This window comes from Vigna unguiculata, chromosome 3, assembly GCF_004118075.2.
Source record: "Vigna unguiculata cultivar IT97K-499-35 chromosome 3, ASM411807v1, whole genome shotgun sequence".
In the NCBI taxonomy this organism is placed as follows: domain Eukaryota; kingdom Viridiplantae; phylum Streptophyta; class Magnoliopsida; order Fabales; family Fabaceae; genus Vigna; species Vigna unguiculata.
In genome coordinates this window covers 17,552,573-17,572,839 of record NC_040281.1, presented here as the reverse complement: position 1 = coordinate 17,572,839, position 20,267 = coordinate 17,552,573, and the positions used below count along the sequence as shown (strand labels likewise).

General features: G+C 32.4%; 1 protein-coding gene across 1 annotated transcript; it reads right to left on the bottom strand.

Moving 5' to 3' along the window:
- Positions 1-8,329: 8,329 nt before the first annotated feature.
- Positions 8,330-19,607, bottom strand: LOC114178365 (putative clathrin assembly protein At2g01600). The gene is made up of 15 exons (XM_028064212.1): positions 19,327-19,607; positions 19,160-19,229; positions 18,956-19,053; positions 17,573-17,711; positions 17,326-17,453; positions 11,366-11,458; positions 11,192-11,242; positions 10,696-10,761; positions 10,549-10,614; positions 10,371-10,451; positions 10,203-10,283; positions 9,862-10,032; positions 9,711-9,792; positions 9,487-9,608; positions 8,330-8,942 (listed from the first exon to the last, which is right to left on the bottom strand). Exons 1-15 carry the CDS (start codon positions 19,414-19,416, stop codon positions 8,583-8,585), a joined length of 1,698 nt encoding a protein of 565 aa, XP_027920013.1. The 5' UTR covers positions 19,417-19,607; the 3' UTR covers positions 8,330-8,582.
- Between the last annotated feature and the right edge of the window lie 660 nt (positions 19,608-20,267).

Here is a 20,267-nt window from a genome sequence, read left to right as displayed (position 1 = left end):
TTGTAACCAATACACAAATAATTAAACACAAACAACAATTGACACTAAACTCAATTATCCGGATACATGCCATAGATATAAGTATCACTGAAGGTATGCACCTGTGATGGTTTCTAGTCTCCGCAGAGTACTAAGACACAAAGGGTCATTACCCAACCACACAAGGTTAATCCTAGCCTATGACCAAAGAACAAGTCCAAAGGATAGGACCTTCTGCCACTCTCATCACATAACTTATTCTACTCTATGCGATTTTGAATGATTATTAAAGTCAAGATACCTTCTTTTAGATTCCTCTATATCCAAGCATACACTAACAATAACAGTACCAGGAATTTCCCTTAAAATCCGTCAAACTTCATCACATATGCTCACCACAACATATTATATTCAATTCATCATAATGATAACTATAAACATATTTCACATCAACCACAAAACACCCTAAAATAGTCAAATAAAAGAAATAGGCAAAACAAGGCAATCAACGTTATGCATAAAGTACGTCCAAACGGTGAAAATCATTTCACTAACTAGACTTCAAAACAAAAATCCCTTCAGTGGAGATTCATGTGTCTAGGATCATCTGTCAAAATTTCTGCTCGATCCAATGGTTAACGAAGCGAGAATCTTCATTTTACCAAAGGAACGCAGATCAGAAAAACAGGGTGGTGCTTGACACTGGAAAAGTGGCGCCTGGCGCCCAACCCCTGTAATTTATGGCCTTCTACTTCCTGGCGGTCCAAAATTGGTGCCCAGCGGTACCAAGTCAGTGACCTGCGCCTAGTGGCAATGTAATGGCGCTTGACACTATATCAGAAACAACAATTTGCCTTTTTTTTGGTTTTTAGGGTGATCTGGACATGTTTTCATAGTTCAAATTGGTACTCTTAATTTAAGATTGATCGTTAAATTTCTTTTATATCATGACAATTTCTACCAATGTGACCTATGACTCAAATTCCAAGTTCTCCTAATTACCACAAGTCAAACAAGTAACTGACTCAAATAATCAAACACAATTTCACCTATCATCATCATACATACAAACAATTCAACCTTAGCAATACAATTTTCTCATTAAAAACCAAAAGCAATCACAACCTGCCATATCAAAGTCACTCACACTAAAACCACTACCTACCACCTGGTTAAAAGCTTGTTTGGCTCTAAGAATTCCATAACCTTTCCTAAGCCACATGGTACTCTATCTACACATAGAAACACCATAGAATGATCGGATCATATTCTCATGATCTTTGATCAACAGAGAACCGTACAAAAGATAACAAAGTCACATGCGACCTTAAAGAGACACATAAAAAGATTATCAAAATTACACAAATGATATTTTAAGTAATGAGATCCATTTATGAAAATTCTATTTATAATCAGGCGTTATATTATTAAAATAATAGGATCTCATTATTTTAAAACACTATCACTCTTAAAATACTATTTTGTAGGTTCTCATAGTAATCCACAATTGAATTGATGATGATTTTTCTCTTACCTAGTGTCTATAATTGACCAAAAGTTAAGGATGAGAGTTGGATAGGACGAGACGAGTTTCATTATCTCAATTTCATTCTTGAAATAAAAATTTATATACACATTTTCATCTCATATCCAACGGATATATAACTTTTGTTCCATCCTCATTTACATTCGAACCCACTTTTTTACTGTTTTAATATCAATTAATCACTTTTTCTAAAAAAATCACAAAAAAATGGTATTATCAAATATTCAATGTCAAAATTTAGAAATAAATGATAATTGTATAAATTTTAAATTAGAGTGTCAAACAAAGGTGAAAGAATTATATAAAATATTTAGCAATTACCCATAAATAAAATTTTAAAAGAACCAAAGCATCCATTCATTTTGAAAACTTTAATGAAATAAAGTTGATAAATTAAAAGATATATTTTAAAAAATAAAAATAAATAAATATTCATGTTTAAAATTATTTAAAATATCTCTTTAATTTCTCTTTTTCTAAATTATAATGAAATCTCCTTTTTAGTACATTAATAAATATCATAAGACAGTACTTAAATGAAATTACACATAGAAAAAATATTAAACTAATAATAATTTGAAGGTTAAAATATATTTTTGGTCCCAATTTTCGTCAAGTTTGTCAAATAAGTCCTAATTTTGGATTTGTGTTCAAATAGGTCCCAATTTTCGTCAATTTTATTCAATTGGGTCCTTTTTTGCTAACACTCATTAACGGTCATGAACAGTGACTGTCACGTGTCACTTCGTGGTTTTTTTATTTTTTTTGATTTTTTTTTTAAATTTTTTTAAAATGTCCACGTATCAACCCAATAACGTGTCCCGTGTCAAAGTCAATGTTTTATATTCAATTTGGTTTTTATATTTGTTATTTTTGTTCAATTTAGTCTTAATTTTTGTTAACATGAACCAATTTGGTCCCTCTCCAAATTGAAACCAAATTTAATTTTTATATTAAAATTCACATTTTTTATTGAATATTTTTATATAATATATTAAAATTCACATCATTATAACTTTGGTATAAAAATTAAATTTGGTCACATATTCGATAGGGACAAAATTGGTCAATTTTAAATAAAATTGGACTAAATTGAACAAAAATAACAAATATAGGGACCAAATTGAATATAGAACATTGACTTTGACATGTGACACGATATTGGGTTGACACATGGACATTTAAAAAATTTAAAAAATATTTAAAAAAATAAAAAAATATTCAAAAAAAATCACAAAGTGACACGTGGCGGTCACTATTCATGGCCATTAATGATTTAAACGGTGTTAGCAAAAAAGGTCTTAATTGAAAAAAATGACGAAAATTGGTACCTATTTGATCACAAAACCATAATTAGGACTTATTTGACAAAACTTGACAAAAATTGGGACATAAATCTTACATCTTTTCAACTTCACGACAATGACATCAAGTTATTATATTATAGTAAATGAAAAGTCTTTATATAATTGAAGTGGTTCATAAGTTAGAAAATGAAAATAATTGTATAAAAAATCATTAAATATTGAATAAAGTGAAAAATTGTATGGTATTAATCTCTATTGTGTATAAAATACACATAGGGTATTGTATTTATAATAAAGGAAATATGGGCTAAGCTCAAAATATAAATAAACAATAATAACAAAGTAATTGAAGATAAAAGATAAAGATAAGATACATATCTAAGATATCTAATGATCTAATATATTTAACACTCCCTCTTAAGTTTGTGCATCAAATCATATGTATCAAGCTTGTTACAAATATAACCAATTATCGGTCCTCATAAAGATTTAGTGAAAATATCTTGTAACTGATCACTTGAGTTAATGAACTCAATATTGATGTCTCTAGTGCAATCTTCTCTCAAATGAAATGATAATCAATCTTAATGTGTTTGGTCCTTTCATGAAAGACAGGATAAAAACTAATATGAAGAAAAACCTGATTGTCGCATATAAGTGTGATTTGAGTGACATCTCCAAATTGTAACTCTCTAAGCAATTGCTTAAGCCAAACAAGTCCACAAGTGATTGACGTCATGGCTTTATACTCTACTTCTACACTAGATCTTGTCATAACACTTTGTTTCTTATTTTTCTAAGAGATCAAGTTACCACCAATGGAGACACAAAATACCGATGTGGACCTTCTATCGTAAGGAGATCTTGTCCAATCAGCATCTGAGTAACAAACAACTCTTGTATAGTTATTGGAATCATATAACAACCTTTTTCCAAGAGGTTCTTTAATGTACTTCAATATACAAATGACAACATGTCAATGATCTTCACATGGGGAATTAAGAACTTGGCTTACCACACTGACTGCAAAGGAAATATTAGGATGAGTAATTGTAAGATAGTTCAATTTCTTAACTAGTCTTTTATACTGATTGGGATCTTATAGGCTCCCTGATTTGATAGAAGTTTAGAATTAAGATCCATAGGTGTCAATAGATTTTGACTTCATCAACATAAATTCCTCCTAAATATCCAATGCATAGTTCCTTTGAGATATAACAATGCCATCATTGGATTGTTCTATGTCAATACCCAAGAAATATATAACTTTGCCAAGATCTTTGGTCTGAAAATGACCTAACTCAACCTCACAAAATCGGCTTGTAAGGTGAGGTTTACTTCAACTTATATACTCCAAACTGGCTTTATCACTAGTCAATGTGAGACTTCCAACACACCCCCTCACATTGAGGTATATACATCTCGTGCATGGGACTAGACATTAATGGAAGGTCTATAGCGGCACGATAGCGAATGGAACAATATGTCCAACAAACAATAATTTTCTCGATTGTAGTGACACAATAGGCCGAACAAATGACAAATTTTGCTAGGATAGGTTTGGAACCTAGTTTTGATACCATATTGAATATAGTAAAAAAATGCATGGTATTAATCTCCCTTGTGTAGAAAATACACATAGGGCATTATATTTATAATAAAGGAAATATGGGTGAAACCCAAAATACAAATAAAGAATAATAACAAAGTAACTGTAGATCAAAGATAAAGATAAGATACATATCTAAGATATCTAATAATCTAATATATTTAACAAGAATAATATTCCACATGATAAAAAAACAATAAACAAAAATATTAAAAAGAAGTAAAAGTAATCAAATATGTGTCATAGAAAAGAATTGGTACGAAAGAAAAAGTGTATAATTAGATGTATGACAAGATATAGACTACCTAGGAGAAATGAGAAAACTTTTCAGATATTGAATTAGTTGAATTGTTAAAAGATAATGAAAATTGTTTGAACGAAATAAAAAGTTCTGCAAACAAAACAAACATTAAGAATCAAAGAGAATAAAAAAACGTTTTTTTTTGTTTAAATTGTCCACTAAGTGAAGGGTTTACATGATTAACATTTGCAATCAAGGAGTCAAACATCCTCATGTGAAAAAAATTAACAATTAATAAAAATACTAAAAAGAAGTAAAAATAATCAAATATGACACTTAAAAACTATTTAATTCACTAAAATAGATAATACATCGTTTAAACATAACTAAACAAAGCAAAAATGTGTAATCAAGATTGTGACAAGAGAAAAAGTATCGTGGAGATGTGACTGAATTTTGTGAATATAGAACAAACCAAACAATTAGAAGAAAGGAGAAAAAAGTGTGTAACAAAAAGAAAAAAGGTTATGAATATATATATATATATATATATATATATATATATATATATATATATATATATATATATATATATATATATTAGTAATTTAAATGGGACAAATATGGGGATAGGGACGGAAAGGATATGTTCATACTCATCCTGTCCTCATACCCAATTAATAAAATCATATATTACTTTTACATATACCTAGTCAATGCGAGTTTCTCGTCAAAATTGGGATAAGTTTGGAGAATACCCACAGAACAAGTCTATTTGTCATCCCTACCAAAGGCTTTATGGTCGAGTTGTAGCTGGATATAGCTTTTTGGTTAGGCCGTAATCGATTGTATTTATCTTTTCAATAATTCATTATTCATTCATTTACATAATTTATCTTGACATGTTTGCCCATATCAACAATCATGTAAAGGGAAACACTCAAGTTGTAGGTGTTCATCTAGGTGATGACAGTATACAACACCCTAGCCTTGAGCTAATGAAGCCGTAAAGGGTACTAGTGTGGTTTCTTTGTGTGGAGACATACAAAGTTTTCTTAATAAAGCAACAACCATAGCTTGCTTGATAACTAATTGAACTCGTGAAATTTCTTATAATGAAGCCAAAATATTAAAGTAAAAGCCTAAATGTAACAAAGTTGAATGTCTTCGGGCACATGCAAAGGAGTGGGCAAAAGAAAAAAACACTATTACCCTTCGACTTCAACAACAAGAACAATGAACTTCAAGGGGAAAATGTTGAACTTGACATATTGAACATAAGTTAGCTTGAGAAGGAGAAAGACTAGAAGAAAAACAAAGAAGCTTTAAAGGATGAAATCACCAACTCTTTAGGACAAGCTTCGACAGAGCAGTGGAGCAAGCTAGAGCTTTACGCCCTAGTTGTGACTTCTCTAATATGGATTTGTGTAAAATAGTTGTTGATGGAAAATTAGTAAAGAAGTAGGATTTTGTACTTGGTGAATTTCTAACTCTCTTTTTTGTGTTGTAAACTCTATTGCCTTTACTCATTTCCTATGTGGAACACTCTAGTATTTATCTTATCTCATTTGATAAAAAAAATGATCCAAACTTATTCATATGGCTAAGATTTGAGTTTTGTTGTTACTTATTCAATCATTTAATGATTAAAAATCCATTGTCAATCTTATGAGAATTATTACTTTAGATATCGTGGACCTTAGTAACATCCAAGGCCAAACTTTAGTTGTGTTGAGGCCATTTTGATGTCAATTGTAGTAACATAAGGGTTAGACTTCAATCAAGCTAAAGTCCATTTTGTCAATGACCCTAATAATGTTTAGGATCAAACTTTAACCAAGTTCAAGTTGTCTTATCGTTGACCGTAATAACATCTAAAGTTGGACTTCAGTCGAACTAAAGTTGTTTTACTTTGTTTTGGTCACATTTTCAATTACATTGATAACATTTAATCTATTCTTTCTTGAATTATAATTGAGCTTCAACTAAAAGCATTGATTAAAATCAAATTTTAAGTCTTGATAAATGTCAAACATTCTAGATAGATAACCCATATTAAACTGTCTAGATGGATGACTCTAATCAGACGATCTAGTTTTTTGAATTACACTAGATGATCTAATGGACTGTTCATGAGCTATGAATTTCGATGATAAGTAACTTATATGTTTAATACATAAATGCTTTATAAACATTCTAACATGTGTTTTGTGCAACCGAAAGATAATTAGTCATATAGCTTCTATAGTTGATACAAGTGATAAACATTCTAATAGACCTATGTACTATACTAGCACTTTGATTTGAAGATATTCTAGTAACTTTGGAAAGGTAAGATTTTGAGCTTAATGAAGAAGTAAATTGTTTTGAAAAATGAAAAGATAAAATGATTCATAACAATTCTAGTGGACTAAATTGTCTTATGTGCGAACAATTGGATCATGAACCACAAAATTGTCTATTGTATGGACCACTAGATTATCTTATACATAGACCCGTAGTTGTCTAATGTATGTACCACTAGATCATCTTATGTGTGGATCATTGTCTCATGTAATGCTCTAAAGGCCCATTTGGTCACTTACCATGTTAAACCTTATGCAACAAAATTTGTTACTTTGGATCGTCTGCCACACCGGATAACACCTTGGAAAAATAGGCACTACTACTATATTAGGTCATTACATGATTGAATATAGGACAAACCTGACCATAGTAATGAGATTCAAAGATACATAAATACAAAATCATAGTAAAAGTCATGGTCTTTCACAATTAAATTTCTCCAAGAACTTCTATAAACATCACCATATTTATACAACTATTGATGCTTTTGACTGTGCTCACAATGTACTATCTAATGACATAATAGATTATATAGTTGTTGATCCTGCTAATATTATAAATGATATTTCTCATGTTGCTACTGATTGTGTTTGTGGTTTTATTAGAGTCTAATAGCCCATTGTCATCTACCTTCTTCATAAAGTCTATCATCCCTAAAGCGTCTACTACTTCTATATTGTCCACCCAATCTAAATTGTCTACTCCACCTATACAGTCTACCCCTCCACAAGCATTTAACCTTCTTATATTTACCTGTCCACTATCATTTGCTAAGCAGCCATCAATGGAGCGCCATCTGAAATATGCTAATTTGGAAGATGAACAGAAGTTTTTAGTCATCTCATCTTTGTTGACATTTCTGAATATCAAGAACAACTATTACTAGAAGTGGCAGAAGACCATAATAAAACAATTGGTTAAACCTTGTCAAACATCCTAGTCCAATTTTGTATATGTATCAAATTTTGTTGGACGAACAAGAGACAGCCTCAACAAAGACTTGATCATTAGCTCTTTGATGTTGTTATGAGAAAACAGACTCTACTAGAGGTTCTCAATGAATTGAAATTGAAATAGATACAAATAAAAAGAGACATACATTTGATGCTCAAATGTTGAATAGAAGTCAGAATCATTGGCATTGGTTAGATATGACAAAAACAAACAACCCCGGAATGATCCAATTTTAGTTCCCTCGCCCTAATTATGAACAAGAAACTTCATTTGCAGCAATTAAATACTTAACAGTACGACACATCTAATAATGCAAACATAGAACAACCACACAGTAGTGGATTATATGAACATGTGTAAAAGTATTCAATTCCAATTACTCGAGTTGGGAAATGTTCAAAGAAAGCGCTCCCACCATTATGTATATCATAAAATGATCAATACATTGTGTTATCTCGATTTTACAAGGCACAACCACCTCCCCTTCCAGAAAACATCTATATCTAGCAACAAATGAGAAACCCATGTTACAATTTGCACAAAACCAACCCAACTTGATTGATTAAATACATCCTCGTATATCCAAATGGGCATGCATTCTTATAACAAGCCTGTGCTTCCAAATGGATTGTTCTGTGGGTGAGAAACAGCATTGGGGGGGAATGCTCCAAATCCTGCATCCCCAAATGGGTTTGCTGGGTTCATCAACATATGCTGCTGCTGCTGTTGTGGCTGTGTCTGAGGTTGAAATGGTTGGTAAGGTCCAAAAGGATTTGCTTGATGTTGTTGCATTGCTGCCATTTGAACAGCAGGCGGGGGAGGGACGCTGCTTGATAAAGCAAATGGATCCTGAACTTCAAATGGATTTGGGGCTGGTGCTCCGTATATTGGTTGTTGAGAAGATCTGTATGCCGCTTCATCGTATAAGCTATTAAGAGTGAGAGAGTCCAATCCACCAGCCTGACATTCAATCATCAAAGTATGACAACACAGCTCAATTATACATCTCATCATTCACTATGGACCATCTACACTGATGTTCCCTACCCTATTGGTGTCAGAAAAAAGCCTATGTTCACAGATCAAACGTCTCAAGATACAAGATTGATACCCTTAGTTCCTTCTTGTAACGCATACGTTCAAACACTGAATTAACACCAAATCTTATGCATCACCAATTTATGTAATATATATTTATGATTGTGTCATCAAATAATTTATTGAACAATGTAATTTTCATTGGTTAATCGGTTGAATATTCATGCTAAATATTACAAGTGTTATGGTTAGAAATCACATAATACATTGATATTGGGAGCCAATAAATAGAGTGGAAACTAAATTTTTTATTGATATGAAAGTTCCTTTGTGATCTAAATTTTACTTGATGTCTGCTTATAATCCAACTCCGAATTTTTTACGTAGCTTTCAATTGAGAAACTTTTCACAAAGATATCAATGAATATTTATATTAACAATCTAGAAAGGTCACGTGAAGACCTACCAATTGTCTCTCATTGGCTGCAGAAATATCGGTACTTGGAGTGCTGACCAGGGCAAGCTCCCATCCAGTAGGATCAAAATCTTTTGTTTGAGCAGCAGTTGAGTTAAAAGCTGATGGGGTGCCTATGAGCACAAAACAGTCACATTTCATAGGATGAAGAAAACAATCCACTAAATGTTGCTAAGCAGCAGAGCCTTTGAGAAGAAGATACAAACAAAACTCACCAGTTTCAGTGGGGACTATGGCTAGGGCAAGAGCATTTCTTTCCTCTATGAGGGATGCATCAGGTGCAGTGTCATTCAGTCCCTGCAACAAGGACACAATAAGGAAAATAAATCGTAAAAAGCCATATACCTTTAGGATCCAAAAGCCTACCAGCAGGTCTCCAGTTTCAAAATTGTTATGAGAAGGTGGTGGAGGAGGAGGTGCAGGTTCAGAATCAGAGACAACATTATTGTCAACCGGAACTGGTGGGGGCTCCTGTTCTTCAACAGATGGTTTGGTATCTTCAATTGCAAGAACTTCTGGTCTGTAAGTCAATTGTAGCTGTTGATACAACAGAATTAATTAGTGGCTAGAACTAGAATGTAAAAGAAACATGGAAAAATATACATTGTTGTCCAACAAAAATTCAGTTTAACACAATCAAAACAAAACCAATTTATAAAGGAAATGTGACACCTACGCTCTGCATAAATTAAATAAACAATACTAACCAATGGTTCACTTGGAACTGTAACCACTCGTGGTGCCTCCTTAATGTACTCTTCCATGGTTGTAAGAAAAGATTGTGGAGGCTAAAGAATCAACAATGCAAACAATCATAAGTCCATATAAAAAATGAACAGGAAAAGCTATATAAATCACAGTATGAGATTTCATACTTCTCTTAAGGCAGGAAACTGAAAATTCCTAGCAAGTTCCAACCCTTTGCAAACATCATAGAAATCAGATAGACTTGCTGCCTGCAACAATTTGGGCGTTTTAATACAAGCACCACATCATGAAAGTAAAATGAAAAAGCAAAGTATTTAAAAAGCAATACAAGAAGCAAAATATCACCTGTTGACCTGCACGTTTGTAAGCTTCAAGGGCTTTGATAGCTTCGTGTCTGGGCATCTCAAAAAACTACAAGGAAATTATTATTTTTCAGTAGATAAGTTATTTAAATTTGATACTCATTGCATAAATAAGGATAAGCAAATTTACCTTATCAACAAGATTGATAATGCCATCATTAATAGCACAATAAATCTTAAAGCTCTCTTTCAGTACCTAGAATGAACAAAAGCAAGATCAATATCAAGTTGGTCATCAGTTAAATCAGCCCCAAATTAACAGCTATTTTTCCTAACGACGAATCATTTAAAATAATCACAAATTGTCACCATGCTGTCGTTCCTTTCCTAAACAGACTTTAATATGGAAACAATTGAATTGAAATCAGTTCCAACTATCAACAACGTAATATTTATGATAGTCTCGGTCCCGATCATACTTCAAATACTAATCCCAACATTCACATTTCAAATGTTAAATCCATATAAACAGAAATCAAAGAAAAAAAAAATCAATAAGCTCAAGATCAATATGCTGAGAAAAAACTAATGTAACATTCTGATACGTTTATATATTTTATCTGTAAATGCTAAATCCCTGGCTCAAAACAAAAAAGAAATTTAGATAGAGACAAAAATGCATATACCAGAGCCAAAGCATATTGTATCACATAATTGCTAACAGCTGCTCCTTCTGGCTGCAAAATCAAGAACATGATCACATTGTTTTATCAGAAAAAAGCACCATTATATAAATCAATAAAACAAATTGATATAAAATGGTCAACTTAAAAAAATAATAAATAGATAGACAGTTTTACCCGGCAACCAACAAGGCGATGCAGCAGCTGCTGCAAAGCAGGCAACTGCTCCAATAGCTCCTCACTATCCAAATCCCTGGTCTTGCTGTGCCCCTGCTTGAAAGAACAGATAAACACGAAGATCTTCAAAAACAAACACAATATAAAAAATATCCAATAAATCCATACTAAACATATTTAGAAGTTTTTAACGTCAATCAGCATGTAAGACAATTTAAATAACAATGTGCACAATTCAAATAACGTAAATAAAAGTATTTTAGTGAATTTCTTCCACCCTAATGAATTAACTTATTTACAAAGAAAACTAAAAGCTATACATACTGTTTCAAAATTTCTAAACAAACTTCAATTATCCATGAAGCACCAACCACAACACCGATAAAGGAACATAAGATTCCACAACTCCACGTGTGTGTGTGTGTGTGTATGCGGGCGTACACGTATTTTGACTATTGAATTAAGATTATATATCACCTTTTAAACGTAAAGTTGTTTACAGTTTTCAGATGATAATAATCCTCACACAGAATATGAAGAGGAAAACAGGAGTCATTTTTTACAATGCATGCTTTACAAAATAATTTCAACATAAAATGTGTTAGATATATTATGGATCCATTTCGTATATGGGTTTGGCATCATCCCTGCATAATGCTTTGTATGATATATTTATAAATGTTTCTCAGTTGTGCATATACACTCAAGGGATTTCTTTCTACATTTGTATGATATATGTATAAATGTTTCTCAGTTGGGCATATACACACAAGGGGATTTCTCTCTACATGATATCAAAGTGATGGTTTCTGCCTCTTGTGAGCTTATTTGGCTCAAAAGTTGCTTAAAGAACTAAGATTTGGGAAATTACATGATGACCATCATTTGTGATAACCAAGTTGCTCTTCATATTGCCCCAAATTCAGTATATCACTAGAGTACCAAACATATCCAGATTGATTGCTAATTCATCTAAGAAAAGATTTTAGCAAGAGATATTACCACTCATTTTGTTAATTCTAATGATTAGCTGGCAAATATCTTCACCAAACCATTGTTGAGCCCACATATGTAACATGCTTGGTGCATATGATTTATGCATGCTTCAACGTGAGGAAGAGTTTAGATATATTTTGTATATGGGCTTGGACCCACCCTATGTAATGCTTTATATGATATATGTATATGTTCCTCATTTGTGCATATACACACAAGGGGGTTTTATCATATGAATGCGTACACATATCCCTTAAAAGAACTACTTAAGTCCTATAATAACTAGTCAAACAAAAAGTTGCTAAGAGAGATCATTTTAAAATAAATCTTATTGTTTGTTTATAATATAATATAAATTGAATTTTTTAATTATTTTATAGTGTCCGAGAGGTGCCTGGCCAAAAATAGGTGTCAGCTTGATATCTTAGCCAATGGCCTAGCTATGTCAGACACAAGAAAAATATTTTTTTTCATTTAGAGACAACTGTGTCAGTGTCTGAGAAGTGTTGGCCACACAACACGCACTTGATTTGCCATGCCAGTGCTTTCTAATGATTAGTCCTTAATATAGGTAACTAGGTAATTAGGTAATTTGCAATGTACAGTGCTCCCTTATGGCACGGAAGTCACAAATTCAAATCCTGGAAATAGCCTTTCTGCTTGCAAGGATAAGGCTTCATATGTCTACCCACCTAAAACCCGCCTAGATCTGCTGCCATGCACTGTCCTTTGACAACAATGATCACCATGACAGGAGAAGGAATCCAATAGAATCATTTTGGTTTGCTGGGATCCAAATCCAAATTTTCTATGGTTTCACAAATAATTGGATTAAATTTCTAAAGATCCCCCCACAGATCTCTAATTCTAATAGGCAAATATTAAAGGACCCAACTAGAAATTTTCATACTATGAAAACCGATTGCCAACTTTTAAATTGCAAGGACTAACTTGAAAATCAAAAGATGCCAGAGGAACCTACAATATAAATTGACCTGCTAAAATATTTCAGTATAATTGAAAGATCAACCGTAATAGAAGCCAAACATAGTTAGGTACACAACACAGCATTTTAGATAAGTAGCGAGTCTTATCAGACTAGGAGGGGTAGCCTACTTTTGGATGAAAGAAAAACGTCGAGAACAATAAGAAGCAAGGGAGAACAAAGACTTAGAATGCACCATTGCAGTTCAATCTTTTTCCATGTCTGGTATAGCAAACGTAACTCTTAAGTTTGGAATGAAAATACACCCTAAACATACAAAGCATATATACATACAAAGGGCCGATTCCCCCCAAGGTAAAAGATACCCTATAATTTTCTATGAACCCAAAATAGATCATGCACATAGATAGTTAGGTACACATTAGCACTATCTTTGTCACCGACACACTGATCACTCCAATGTATCTGTGTCGAAGATGTATCTGACACAAATACATCTACAAATATGCATTTGAACCATTTCAGTAACTAAAAAATGCAGATAAGATATCATGCACAATATGAATATCAGCCAAGGCACAATACGCATATCAGCCAATATGCGTAACAGTTTTACAATAATAATTGATAGTAACGCATAATAACTTTAAAATGCACAATTCACATGACAGTTTTAAAATGCCCAATACTTATAACAACTTTAAAATCAGAATAGATAGTTGTGGTTTTGAGGAATATATTTTCTTTATTTTTTGAAATTGAGAGAATATAATATAGTGGGTAGATAGCCAGAGATACAATAACAACCTTAAAGACATTCTTATATACGTGAAACTTTACTTTCAGTTTTCTATTCAAGCCGTACAGCAAGTGAAAATCATTTGATGCCATGTGCAGCCATGAAAACTACTTGAAGCAAATATCAAATTGTTTATTCTTCTGAAACCTATTTGAAGCAGTGCAAGATGGAAAACTATTTGATGCGGATTGGTGCTTGTATTCAAATTTTTATTCTTGTTACAAGGGAGAGCTTGACACAATCCTAAGGTATTTTTCTTTCCTTTATAGACTAATTCTTTCATGTTCTTTCCTACTACTTTTCTATTATTTATTTTATTTATTTTTAAACAAACAATATTTTATTTACGATGACTAGGTGAGTAAAGAAAACAGCAACAACAATCCAATTTATTCTAGTTCTAACTCAAAAATTCTAAGTTCCTTAAAAATATGTTCAACTTGTTTATACTCCTTTATGGGCTTATATTAGTTTATTAGACAGTCAAATAGAAGGAGGGGAAAACAAGAGACGGCCTTGTAATATTTGACAAAAACCTTTTGAAGTTATCACTCTAGAGTAAAGGCCTATTGATTGAAAATTTATGAGACTGGAATTGGTGTGTGATGACATTCCAATGATGAATATTTGATAGAATTGATTGTTGAATTGGCTAAAAATAGAGTGAAACTCGAACATGTTCCCCTTATCCACTAAAGATAGACACAAAAACTTCATTAAAAAAGAAGGAAGAGTGGCCCTCTAGAAAGGGCATTTGACTTCTAAGATAGAGAAAATCTCAAAGCTCTCGCAGCTAGATGTTCTATTCTCCTAGGTTAGCTTGTAACCTTGCAAGAAACCCCTATTATGTAATCTCTGATGGATGAACAAATTCCCAAGACCTTTAATTAATTTTATGGCCACTAGTGAGGGGGTTTCCATTTTTTCAAAAGTTCTTGATGCTTCTATTTAAATAAAAATAAGCATTACATTTATTTCCTAAGTTCTTTTGGACACCTTTGTTGCGTACACATATATGTAGCAAAGTATATTGAATGAAATAATGTCGTTTATGGTGAATCAAGCTGGAGCTGTCTGGATTACAGAAATGACTAATGATAATTCTTTTATTAGGAACTTTATCACAAACCACTCCACTAGATTGGCTATTTTAACCATTTGAATTTGCTTGTTGCAGATACACATTTTGCATCTCTTATAGTGATGATGAGACGATTTAATTTTTTGATACATTCTTTGCAATTCATGGTTATTAGCAAACAAAAGACTTCTTATAGAGAGGACGATATGGACAAGGCCCAAGCTCTTAAAAACTTAAACAAAATTGCATATAATTTTAGCTTTGAATGAGCCCAGCCTATATATGACATGCCTAAAGTTTGTGATACAAATACCCCCCCGCTTCATTTGGTCTATGAGATGTGGGAAATACGATACAAAAAAGTGAAGACATGTATATAGGAAAGAAGAAAAAGAAGAAAATGATACATCAACATTTTATGAAGTCTATAATGTACTCATAGGACTAAAAGTTGCACCCCTCTCAATTGCATGGCTCACTCCTTGAATCCTAGCCAAATTTATCCTACTAATACTCATCTTTTTAATACTTTATAAGTAAATAATTGGAAAGTTACTAATTTTTATGATATTATTTTTTTCTAAATTTATATTTATTGGTACTGTAGTGAAGAATGGCATCAAGAGACTTCAAATACGATCCCCAACATGAGGAGGAAGAGAATTCTAGGGAGAGGAAAAAGTATCTGAAAATATTTTTCATAACTAATTAGAGGATAGAAAAGAGGTCGCACTTGAATATGCTGACTTCTCATCAAAATCAAAGAATTTAATTCTTTGAACATAGGTGGATATTGTATATCCTAAATCTTGGTGGGTGATGCATGGTTCTTCTACACCTCTCCTTCAAAAGCTAGCATTGAAGCTCATTGTGGAACCTTGCTCATCATCTTGTGGCGAAAAAAATTGGAGTACCTATTCATTCATTCACTCAATAAAAAACAAGTTGACTCCCAAAGGAATAGAAAACTAGGTTTATGTGCATACTAATTTGTGACTTTTGGCTAGAAGAGAAGAATATAACAAGGGGAACACTAAGAAGTGGGACATTAGTGGAGATGTATGGAATGACATTTATGATTTTAGAAACCTTAGAGTAGCAGCATTATCTAGATATGGACAATGATGCTCAAGGAGGGGATGAAATTGATATTATTCCTATTTCTAGGCAATAGACAATTAGTTAGTAGTGATTTACAATTTCTATTTTATATTTAGCAATGTTTAAAACTATAAGTGTCACTTCTAGATCATATATACATTTGAGCTTAGTATATTTAGTAATGATTTTCAATTTTAGTATGGTTTTAAAAAAAAAATACAATATGATTTACTTTATTTTGTTAATTATATATATATATATATATATATATATATGCATGAATACACACTTCAACTATATCTAAACATATCATATCCTATATTTTTCAAGATGTTGCAAATCGCCATATCAGTGCTATCCGATACTCATATTGTATTTGGAAATAAAGAAAAGAAAGAGTTATCTTACTTGAAAGGAATAATTTATTGTTTTGTTAATTCCACTGAAACAGTACATCAACTTCTCTATGTATAGAGATCTCAAACCTTAAAATAATAATTACAAGAGATCTCTAAGAATCCTCTAAAAGCTTCTAATAACTTCTAGTAATACATTTAATATATTACCAACAACTTTTAATATTGCATTTAATATTCAATTAACAACAATCTTATTGCTTGACTGAAAAATGAACAGAACAAGCAGAAAAATCTCTCCTCCAATGGTTTCGCCTTACAACCACAGTTTTGTTTACCCAACCTTAACATATTTTAACACTCCCTTCTACCCTCTTTCTATTTAAGCTGAATCCCTGTCCCTCCAAGATCCAACCTCTCATTATGATACTTAGATACCTCTAAAACATGCGTGAAATACACACACACACACACACACACAAAGGACTTCTTTCTTGCCAAAAATATGCAGTTTCCAGATAAACATTTGCAAGGGTAACAGATACACCAAATGTTAAAACCAAGAATCCACAACTGTCACATAACGCAGAACAAGTTGGCTACTATTTCTAAACTAGACCAGAAAAAGCTATATACTACCAGTTATCCCAAAAGAGTATGATAGATGTTTATTGATATTACCTTCTCCTGCCCTTGGGCAGGTTTGGGTAGACGCTCAGCTTCAATATCATACTTCAGAATCCGAAAACATTCAAGTCTTTCTTCTAAAAATAGTGCATAAGTACGTACCCAGGCAGAGCAATCCCAAGCTGCAAGCAAATAAAATCATACAAGCAAAAGATTATATAGTGCAGTTAGAAACTTAACTTAAGTCCATATGAAAGTTAAAGAACAAAATATAAAGATGATGTGGTAAGAAAAAATTAACCAATTGGGCTAGAGTCATCCTTGAAATTTGAAAGCTGGAGAATCCGTCCTCTCTGTGAAAAATTCAGAAGTTCTTCTCTAAAAGTAGGATCACCCTCCCTTAATAACCTATGGATGACTATTAGTGTTTTCAATGCCACCTGTGAACAAGACAGAGGTAAGTGAAACATAACCTTTCCTACATCTACATCTACATCTATATATACTTACGTATGCATTATACAATAATAATGAGAAACTGTGTTAAAAATACAGAACACAGAAAACATACTTTATGCTCAAAATTGACATTGCTTAGCCTAGGCATAAATTGAGTAAATATTAGACGCTCAATTGATAAATCAATAATGAAAACATCTAAAGCAAAATAACTAAACCTTGTTGGTTGTATTTTAGAACTTCCAATGCATTACATGTACAAGAATTTCCCATGTTTTTAACAAATAACTGAAAAAAAAAATGAGAAAAAATAATGGTCTTTTGTTTGATGGAATACTATTCTCTCCCAAACAGCTATAGAAATTAACTACTAAGGGGGTAAAAAATTGTTTTCAACATTCCCATCACAGAAGTTTAACAAGATGAACAAAATGAAAATAAGGTGGCATTTACTTAGTTATTAGTGAAAACTTATCAACTGAAAATGAAAACTAAAAAAGAAAAAACAAAGAAATTCTGACCCTCGGATCACTGCTTGCTTGATCCTTCAATGACATGTAAGAAATGCAGACACTGACAGACAACCTCACACAATGATGGGAAATAGTGATACAATTTCTTGGCACACAATAATAAACTTATAAGAGAAACCTATCTAAACCAGTGCATAGCAAATTTAACAAAACGTAAGCAAAATGCAGTTGTAGCAGTAATAAGAAAAATAATAAGAACTGGAATCATCAAACAATTAGATCCACAAACACATCTTCAAGCAAAACGGATTTGAATTCAATCATTCATAAAAAATATATATATATTTCAGTATATGGCATCATGTAGGCCACATGCCACAAGTCATCATCGAAATTCAGAAATAGCACAAATCCAACACCAGACCATTAGAGTGCGGGATCAAATACGTATTAGGTTCACATTCATGCAATTTCACATCATGAATCCTAATAAGAATTTGACAGCGATGAACTACTTCCAAATTTTGTATCACATCTTCTGACACCAATCTCTATTTTCTCTTTTCCTACCAAGAGGAATAGAAAAACCAAGAAATGTCGCAAGCCTAACAACATCAATCCATACAGTAAATAAACAATCCAAGCACAAGAAAGTACATGTAAACCATTCATCGAAAACTCAAACAAAATCAAATTGTACACCAATCAAGCGATCACATAAACTATGTCAACATCATTATCATCAATCCTACCGTCCAATTGCGCGTCTTTGCCAACCGCCGGGAAAGGGCGTGAATACAGTAAGCCACATCAGCCCTAGGTCGAACAGCAGACGTGGCCAACAGAATCTCTACAACAAACCCGTAAAAAGATTCAACTTCATGAACATCTTCTCTCCATACCAAACCAAAAAGAAGATCAAATAAATTCGGATCTGAGACCCACAAATCACTCACTTCTCAGGTGCCTCTCTTTGGGGGGACACTCGACGTGGTTCGTAGCTTTGACTATGGCAACATCCAAATCCTAAAATTGGGAACGAAAATCAAACATGCACCCCCAAATAGGCAAAATTGATAGGAAAAAAGCAAAGAAAGATCCTATCTTTGGAAAGATGGATTACCGCGTAATCGCTATTGACATGGGCAAGACCCACTTTGGTGCTGTCCTTGATCGCACCGTAGGCTCTCCTCCAAGACTGAAGCGTACCCATCTCCGATCTCTCGAGTTTCTCTCTCTAACGCGTGGTGGGTGTCGATCAAGAGAGAGAAAGTAACGAACTTCGATCGGAGAAAGCCCGTAAGACTCAGCGCAAGTGAAGAATCAAATCCAGTTCCGACAACCTTGGCTTTTTGCGGCCCCTCTTTCGCTGTGAATCATCATCGGTTTTTTTTTCTTTTTCTTTTTTAATAACTTTCTTTTTCTTATAGTTATTATTTTATTTTATTTTATGATGACGATGATGATATGGTATTATTAGCAAGGGTCGGTGTCTGCAATAATTGGTATTTAGTTAATGTTAACTATTTGCAATGAAGGGCATTGAATATGTATATGTGTGTGTTATGAAACTAAATTTTGGTTAATGAAAGGGGCAGAAGTAAATTTGTGGTTGGCCTCACTCCACAATCACAACTGAAGTGCTAATTAAGGAATGCCTGTCTCCAACTCCAATTATTCAGAAACTATCATTATTTTCTTTTAAATTGTGGGATTTTATTAAATTTTAAAAGAGTTAAATGTTGCATTTTTAAAAAATGAAAGGATTTGATTCAACTTTTATTAGAAGAGAGACTAAATCAAATTAACAAATAAATAAATAATAGCACTCAAGAGGTAATAAAGTCCAACTTTTCAAATTAGTTTTGACTATTCAAAGTTTATGAATCTTCATTGAAAATAAAATGTTCCATTTTATATTTAATTTTGTTAAAAATTATATTTTAAAAATTAATGTAACAAAATATAATACATGAATAGAAAAAACAAAAAGCATTATCAAGTTCAAGTTTTACAAATGAAAAAGATATATTACTGAGGAAAGATTCTGGTAAAAAAACCTCT

What these genes read in the sequence shown, in the direction of transcription:
- LOC114178365 (XM_028064212.1), bottom strand. Translation starts at nt 19,416, where the DNA reads ATGGGTACGCTTCAGTCTTGGAGGAGAGCCTACGGTGCGATCAAGGAC. An exon ending in CTGCCCAAGGGCAGGAGAAG is followed by an intron (nt 11,459 to 17,325) that starts GTAATATCAATA and finishes TCTTTCAAGCAG; the next exon opens with GGGCACAGCAAGACCAGGGA. An exon ending in ATCGCCTTGTTGGTTGCCGG is followed by an intron (nt 11,243 to 11,365) that starts GTAAAACTGTCT and finishes TTGATTTTGCAG; the next exon opens with CCAGAAGGAGCAGCTGTTAG.